At 46.7% G+C, this 8,937-nt stretch overlaps 1 protein-coding gene across 1 annotated transcript in view; it reads left to right on the top strand.

The window, feature by feature from the left end:
* Window positions 1–8,937, top strand: part of LOC105549455 (receptor-type tyrosine-protein phosphatase N2-like) — a 559,495-nt gene that overhangs the window by 520,310 nt on the left and 30,248 nt on the right. Inside the window, exon 11 of the mRNA XM_011994008.1 lies at window positions 8,363–8,427. Within this exon, the coding sequence (XP_011849398.1) occupies window positions 8,363–8,427 (65 nt within the window). The remainder of the gene's footprint in view (window positions 1–8,362; window positions 8,428–8,937) is intronic.

Below are 8,937 nucleotides of genomic sequence, written 5' to 3'. Positions count from 1 at the left end.
GCTTAGGCTGGGAAGTGCCTGCGCTCGGGTTCACATCAGCGAGCCTCGTGAGCCTTTTGCTTTTCCTGCTCTAGATCCAGGCGTGCACATCACGACGGAGTCTCACTTAGAGTGGAACCATTTAGCAGAACACATAGTTGTGTCGCTGGTTTTGTTTAAAAGTGTAATTTTTCTCTGGTTCCTTTTTTTGAGGGTTTATATAACACGGACATGCAAAAGACAAAAAGTAGGATAGTTTTGGATTGTAACTTTTAAAAAAATTATGTGATGCTCAAGCCCCTAAATAACATTAAGCATACACACTCACACGGAGCTATCTTTAGCGTAAGTGTTAACATTGGGAAGGTGGGAGGGGGCCGTGAAGCCGAGGGAACCCCCCTGCGCTGTGAAATGGGGCCTCTTTGCAGCACCCCCTTCTCTCATCAGACATGGCCCTGGGCTCCTCAGTGCCTGCAGTTTGGTTCACGATGTCCACACCTGTCTCTGTCCCCCTCCCTCCTGCCCTCCCTACCTACCAGGTGAACCTGGTCTCCGAGCACATCTGGTGCGAGGACTTTCTGGTGAGGAGCTTCTATCTGAAGAACCTGCAGACCAACGAGACACGCACCGTGACCCAGTTCCACTTCCTGAGTTGGTATGACCGAGGAGTCCCCTCCTCCTCAAGATCCCTCCTGGACTTCCGCAGGTATAACGCACAGCCCGCCGGCCGGGCAGTGTGCGCTGAGTGCGTGGCGGAGGGGGAGTGATGCCAGGTTTCTGTGCTTCTAAGATGCCCCTCGCGCCAAGGGCAGCGTCTGTGTCAGCACCGCAGGGGGAAGGGAAGGGAAGCGAGAGGTGGGAAGGCTCCATTAACGGCACGTGTTAATTGTGAGCGATTTTCTAGTTTCAGACGTATTAAAATGTGAGGGAGAATAGGCATCTTAGAATTGTGGAAATAGGGCCATTATTTTTGATAAGATTCTTCCACTGACAAAGAGCCTAACGTGTATGAGCCACAGGATACTGACGAATAAAGCTCGGATTTTTGGTTGGATTCTCATCTGGCTCCGCGGTGGAAAGAGGTAACAAGTGCAGGCCCAGATACCACCCTGGGTGGTCTTGCAGGAAAGCCCAGAGACACTGAGCCTGTGGCTGTCTATATTTTTAGGGCTATTTTGAAACTGACCTTTTTTGTTCATTGCTCCAGTCCGCCAGTCACCCAGTAAGTTGTCTGGTTTTAGAGTGTATTTATTGAACTGTTGAAATGAATGCTAGACTCTGTCTTACAGGAAGAAATTGACAATGAAAAAAAAAAGCAGCATTTAAGACCACAGCTTTGATTGTGATCAACAGTCGGTCCACACTGGCTAGGTGGCGGTGCTTAGTGAATAAGCCACCACAAGGAAAATGAAATTGTCAACAGCATCAATGACCAAACTCTAAATTGTTTAGAATATATCTTACATTTAACTGATCAGAAGTCTGCCTGTTGAGGAAAAGAGATAAATATCCAAACAAGGAGAATAAGAACAAAATGCATTTTAATCCAGTGCTGTGCCCCTCTATCATAAAGTGACTTGATTGTTAACAGTCACTCATCCTTGGGTCTACAGTTATGTCACTGGAGGGAGGTTAACAAGACAAGGACTGTCGTAAAGAAGGGATTTTGGAATTCTCTGTGGAATTCTTGAATTTCTGTATTACAGGTTCTGACGCTTATTATGATACAATTTCTTTTGCCTTTTAGTCTACATTGAAAAGCAAAATACAGTTTTTTGTAATTTGAATCAATAGCAATCAATCAAGAGCCTCTCCAAGGAGACACACGAATCTGGCGTCGCAGCCACAGCACACACTCAGTGGCCCCTGCCTGCCGTCACCTTCCCTGGGGACGCAGAGTGTGGATCCAGAGTCCTGAGTACATCCTAAAACAACTACTGCACACAATTCCTTCCTTGCCCACCCTAATTTCCTGGCCATTATGTGCATTTTCTCAACACAGATTTATTTCTAAAGACATACTATGTAGAAATCTTACATAATTTCCTGAAATAGAGTCTTCAAAAAGCGGTCATTCCTGGCAAAATGGATGTAGCTACAAAGACAGCAATTCATCTTAACACCCCGTCTTTGTGTTCATCCAGTGTGTTTGCACATATATGCATATGGGCACGTTGCGACGTCCATATCCATATATGGACTGGAACATATACATCACCAACCCTCTGTGTTTACGATTCATCACCAAGAAAAATTGAATTCCCAAATTTCCCTTGTTCCACAGTCTGAGGAGATACAGCCTAAGGTTTTTGTTAAATTCAAAAGCTAATGAACCCCCAGACACGGTTTTGAAAGCCACGTCAGAGTAGAAAGCTTTTCTTGCCTGCCTTACCTGGCACTGCCCAGCATTTCAGCCAAGGCCGCCTTTCATGTGTTACCTGGACGGCGGGTTTGAGTGAAAGCTTCACACTTAGACACGCATTGCCGGTGGTGGATTTTCTCTATAAAATAGCCACCCCGATTTCTGCAACCGGAGAGGTGAGACCACTTCTGAAGACACCGGCCATCTTCATGCTGCAGGGTTTCTTATCTTTGAACAATAGACAAGGCGTTCTCACTCTGGCCTGGCGCCTTCGCCAGGCACCGAGATGTGTAATTAAATATTTCTGGAGCCCAGAGGGAGCACATTTACACTTTAAAGAGAAACTGCTAAGAGATAATTAGCATCACATGTGAGGGCTTTGCTTTAAAAACTTCTCTCTGTCTCTCTCTGTCTCTCTCTCTCTCTCTCTCTCTCTCTCTCTCTCTCTCTCGTATTACTCTCTCCCTTCTTGCTGTGTGCAATGGCGCTCACTAACGCTGCTCACGGTAAAACGGACAAACCCTTACCTTGCCAGCTAATTAGCGGTGGCCAGTGTCATTTTTGTGATGTTGCAGCTAGTAATATGAGCCCAGTTGCATAGTCACAAAAGTGATCATTGGAAACTGTGACTGTCCTGCAGGGGGCGATGTGGGAAGCCCCTTTCTGAGACTCTAACGACCTCTGACCTTGCTTGCTGGTGCTTTGCATGACGGTGCACTCTCGCCCGGTGACCCGGGGGTTGGTTTGTATCACTAATCGTTCTTTCTCAGTGAATTCCTGTTGCGGAAGTTTCTATAATATCAACTTTTCTTACTGTGGGAGACCTTTTGCTCACTGATACTTTGTTCTGATGGAGTCAAATGAGGCAGCTGTGTCACCTTCCTGAATAATCCATGGTCTACAGCTTGGGTCAACTGGATGAACTCTTGTGTTCAATATGTCGTGGTTTTGCCTCTCTATTTGTGATGCTTTGCGTGTAACAATACAACTGCAGATCTTTGTAAATAAAGTCCTCAGCTGTGCCACACCCTGTATCTACACTGCACATGTCCTTGACTGCCTGCGGGTTTTTGTAAAAAAGTTAAGCACAAGGTGGGGGCTGGTACGGATATGAAAATTACAGCGAAACCTTCCCAAGGCCACCAGGCACAATATGTCAGAGAAAATGGTATCTTACGTACACCGTGAGATAGACACAGGAGTTTCAGGAGTGGGGAAGCAAGTCGAGGCCATCATAGCCACAAATTCACTCACTAGGAGCATTTCCCAGCCAGGGGGGTTATTACTGCATTTTGCCAAAGCAGGAGCTGGCCATAAGCCACCGCTGTCTACTGACTTCTTACACTGGCCTTTCCTCAAACCAGCACACGTTCTTCAAGCGCACCTGGTTTGGGGGTTGGGGGTTGGTTTGTTTTACTGTTCCTTTTTTTGTGTACTTGGTCTCATGAGGAAAAAATGAGCAACCCCTGGTGACTGACAGGTGTGGACTTCCAGAAGCTGAGTTTAGTCTCTACGTAGAGTGGACCACAAGGCATGAAACACAGCAGGAAGCTGGAGGAACAGAACTGAGGTCGTTCTCATTTGCAAGATTCAGAGGCTGAGCCATGGCCAGTAAACTCCTCTGCCAAAGGCAAAAGGCCTTTCAAAGCAAAGCCACTCACCATTTGGTCTGACAGTTGAGCCTGCTTGATTCTACATGTGCACACGTGTGCACATGCGTGCTCATGTCATGCACATGCGTGCAGTCTCATGCGCACACACATGGTCTTTACCGAGCTGGAGGGCTTCCCATCCCCATGCTGGGGTGCACCCCTGGGGCCTGGTATCCATTCCATCATCAGGAGCCCTCGATGCTTTACAGCCTGAGTCAGGAATGGGACATTTTAGAAGTAGACATGGTGGGTCTGTTTTCCAACCTGTTTATTCTCCAGGGACCAAGAATGTTCAAGGCCTTCTGGCATACAAGTGCTATTACCTTTAAGGAGTTCACTGTTGTGTTCCCCGCCTCTCCCCAAAGCCTTCACACCACCATGTGCCCCAGAAGCAACAGACACCTCTAACAGAAACGGCGATGCGGCCCTGGAGGCCGTTGCTGGTTGTGCTGTGTCTGAGCCCGCCCCATTTTCAGGCATCAGCCTCGTGTTTCACAGACCAGAGGGCAGCACAGATCAAGTGCCTCCTGGCTAGGCTGTGACCGCGGCCCATCTGCAGGTGGGCATCCCGAGTCCAGGCCCCGCAGCTGCTCCTTTAACTCCTGTTGTGCCCTCCACACTGGGCATTCACACTCCCGTCAGAAGGGCCTTGTTCTGATAACTCCTGGGGGAATAGGAAGAGAGGAGGAGAAAGCTCTGTGGTTTGGGTTCCGGCGTATTCAAGCATCCCTCCACTCATTGCTCACTGGACACTCACCTCCCCTCTCCCTCCACGGCCACCCTGCCCCTTCTGGCTTCAAAGGTTTGTAGAAAAGCAACCAGTTGATGGAATGTTTACTTTCCACTGACTATTTGGTGCTGAATAGGCAAGCCTTTGCAAAGAAACGTGACATTTTCCCATTTACGGTCCATACTTCCATTTTTTTACATTTGTTTCTTGTAGGAGTTCACGCAGCACATTTTAGAACACATCCCTTTCACACATGCTTTATTCCAATAACCTGAGATTCTGTCTTTAATTTTACTTATTCAGAAATAGTTCACTGACAACTTTAATGGACTACATAAACAGGTTTAGTTGTTTCACTTAATGTAAAAAAAAAACCTGGAGTTTACAGAGTGAATCTTAAATCAGCCCTCTGTTTTGATTTAGGGGTTGGTTATGAAATCGTAAATGTATGCTCATTTCTAATTTTCACGACTTCTGATCTGAACTCTGCACAATGAAGTTGTTTGTATACTCGAAGCTGTAAACATGGAAAGGACTTGTCTTGGACTTCATGGAGGTTTCTCCGTAATTTAGATATCCCTACCAAAAGCTGGCAGGCCACAGATGCCCTTGAAGATGCTGTTTTTAGATAGTACAGAAATAACAGTTTCCAATACGATGTCTGGACCGTAAGAAATGTTGAGCATAAATTGCAAAATTCAAAAATTTTAGTGAAGAATCAAGATGTAGTGTAACGAAAGGTCAAGACAACATAAGCAGAAACAGAAAGAGGAGAGCCTGCAGGGGTGGGGCGGGCGGGACAGGCCAGGAGTCCACTGGTTCAAAGCCTGGCACCCCTCCTTGAAAGGAGAAAGCAGTGTAAAGGGGTAACATTGGTTTTAAAGCTCCGATTAATAACGTCATGTTGAGAAGAAGAATAAATGTTTGATATTATGTGTATAATTTTCATTTTCTCTGTCAAAACAAGCGATTGCAAAATGATTTCAAACACACAGACCTTGGGCTTTGTTTTAATAGTTGTTTTGGATTAACGCAAAGTCTTAGTACACAACTAAAATTTTTATCTCTCTTTTTATTTCAGAAAAGTAAACAAGTGCTACAGGGGCCGTTCTTGTCCAATCATTGTTCATTGCAGGCAAGTACAACTTTTAATGAATTAAGAAGTTTTGGCTACCTCAAAAAACAATCTATGCAAGAAGCTTAACTTTCTAATTGCTTAATAACTATAACTAACTGGCACTTCTAAAGGAAACCAAACATATAAACTTACTTTTCTGTGCCATTTGGGTAAATACAACTGGGCGTTGCTTGTATTATGTGTATATAATGGCTTGCTTTTTTTTTGCTAAAATGCACATGGCTTCCTTTTTTTTTTTTTTTTAAACTCTATCGCCCAGGCTGCAGTGCAATGGCATGATCTCGGGCTCACTGCAACTTCCACCTCCTGGGATCAAGCGATTCTCCTGCCTCAGCCTCCCGAGTAGCTGGGATTACAGGCACCCGCCACCACGCCTGGCTAATCTTTTTGTATTTTTAGTAGAGAGGAGGTTTCACCATTTGATCAGGCTGGTCTTGAACTCCTGACCTCGAATGATCCGCCCACCTCGGCCTCCCAAAGTGCTGGGATTACAGGCATGAGCCACCGCGCCTGGCCTCACATAGCACATTTTCTAGCAGCTCACGGTGCAGTATCTTGCCTTCTACTCACCCATGAGCATATCCTGCCACCTTAACTGTTCTTAAACCCTATGGTGCCGTGACACAGAAACATCGAGACAATGTTTTCAGCCTGTTGCATTGTCTCAGCCACCAGGATGTTCAGCAGAGGCTCAGAACCCTCTGCAGATGGTGAGAAATGCTGGGGACCGGTTACGAACAGGGACGAAATCTGTCATTACAGGAGGTACAGCCACCTCCAGTTTATCATGTGGGTTCAGGCCTCTTGGTAAAAATTCAGTGACTCATATCCTTAAGTATGTTAAAACCACACCATTAAGAATAGATTTTTATGCAACGAAAACTCAACCTAATAGTACTGTCTCTGCTGGACTTGATACCCAACTACTTTTGGTGAAGAACTCATATTCCATTTTTCTAGAAGTGTCTTATAGAATGTTCCTCCTGCCTGGAATAAAAAGGAAATCTGTCTCCAAAGAACAAACACCAAATCTGTCAAATCCAATCAAGAGGCATGTGTGTTTTGTGTGCACATTCCTGTCTATGAGAGAGGAGGATGAAAATAGATTATGGTCTGTTGTCCTCAAAGAGTAGAGTAGAACATCTTTTACCCACAAATGTATCAAGACAAGCTACACTTAGCTGGAAGATTTTTGTAGTAGATCTTAAAATATTCATGTGAATATATGCTGTGCACAGAAGACAAGTGAGAAACGCACTCAGCAACCACAATGCTCGCCGCGGCCCTTTGAAATGAGCCGTGAGGGTTACATGCGGCCCAGGCCGACCACTTCTCCTCCTTGGTGATGCAGTGAGGGTGTGAGGATGTGAACGAGATGTTTTTGAAACATTTACCGTCCCAACTACAGCATTTTTCAACCATTTGTTTGAGGAAACAGGTTAAAGCCAAAATGTACTGATTCTTTACGCTCAAAAACTCACCTCTAGGGTTCCACCGTTTCTTGGGATTATAGACAGCATAGAAAGCAGAACGGAAAGCGTGCATCTGCTGGGTAGTCACGTCTTTCTTGAAGTCTTGAGAGGGAAACATTTATTCTTTTTCCAGAAAGTCACAATTGACTTTGCTAGGACTGTAAACGTAAAAGGTCCTCCATTTAAAAGCCAGTCGTGGGTGTGAGCCCAAGCCCCATGTACTTTTAAGTAGGCCTCTCAAACTCGTGCAACCCAGTGACAGTGTCTGCACGGGGGGAGGAAATGGCTTCACACATTCCCCCTGAGGAAAGGATGGTGCTGAGGCTACTCTTCTTCCAGAAGAAAAACGGATTTTTTTTTCCCTTTGCTACTGTTGAGGTATTATTCAAAACATTTTTACAACTCTAGCCCAGATGGTAAATATTCCAATTATAGCTGGTGGGATGAGAAAGAGATGAAATGAGAGTGCTTTTTAAAGAATATGATTGAGTAACGACTGTTATGTCAATTTCTCCTTCTGAGAGGGAGGACCTGCGTTTGGAAAGGGCGGCAGGCAGCCTAGGGGGATGTGCCCAAAGTGTCCCTGCCTGCATGAGCCAGTGGAGTCCAGCCGCCCAGCACCCTCCCCTCTCGTCGGGAGGTTGCCCGGCAACCCTAGAGAAAGCACCTTGCAGATATCTTCCATACAAATGCCATCAACTCTGACACAGTCCAACACTTAGTTCATTTTGTTCCGGCAAAATGTTCCACGTCTTTGGCCAAAGAGGTGGGAACAAGCAAGAGGGAAACAGACCTGAGCACAGCAGCTCGTCCCACCAGCTGCTCAGAGGCTCGAAGCCCCCAGCGGCCTCCCTTCGCCCTCACTTGGATTCTCCCAGCCCGCGTCCTTCCTCCCCCGCTCTCATCCGCCATCCTTCTTTCCTCTCGCCGGCCCCACTTAAGCGTGAAGGAAATGGACTGTCACTAGCTGTGCGGTGGGTCGGGCTTCCGTGTGGACGGCAACTGTCATTTCTCTCCTTCTGTTGGCAGTGACGGTGCAGGCCGGAGCGGCACCTACGTCCTGATCGACATGGTTCTCAACAAGATGGCCAAAGGTGAGACGCAGACACTGCGGCTTTGTTGTGGCTCAGAGCTGGGATGGCGTTGCTGTGGCAACGTAGGGTGCAGTGTTCACGGGAGGCCCCGGAAAAAATTCGCTGATTGTTGTCCCTCTGCTGGGCCATAGGAAGGTGGTTTGCAGCGAGCACATTTGCTTCTGAGACTGGTCCTTCGTTACCTGCCTCTGTGTGCCGAGCACACGGTGGGTCCTTGACAGGTGCTTGCCGCACACGCCGCAGCGTTAACCTCACAGCCGCGGAGAAGCCACCCTCGGGCCCTTCAGTGTCCTTGCGGTGCAGAACGTTGCTCAGTATTCGATGTAACTTCACTGTTGTTAAAACGGTATTTGCAGTAGAGTCACACTAAAAATATCCGTTAGTAATTGCCATCAAATGTCAATCACCCCATCTCAAATGAGCCTTTCAGCCCTTTTTGTGAATGTCCTTCTTATCTAGGGAACCTCTGTGTGTGCTATGGGAGGCTTTCCTCTCGGAGACGGCGTGGGG

The sequence above is a fragment of the Mandrillus leucophaeus genome, unplaced genomic scaffold (genome assembly GCF_000951045.1).
Source record: "Mandrillus leucophaeus isolate KB7577 unplaced genomic scaffold, Mleu.le_1.0 Scaffold44, whole genome shotgun sequence".
Taxonomy (NCBI): domain Eukaryota; kingdom Metazoa; phylum Chordata; class Mammalia; order Primates; family Cercopithecidae; genus Mandrillus; species Mandrillus leucophaeus.
Note: the sequence above shows the minus strand (reverse complement) of the source record. Positions and strands in the feature narration are given on the sequence as shown.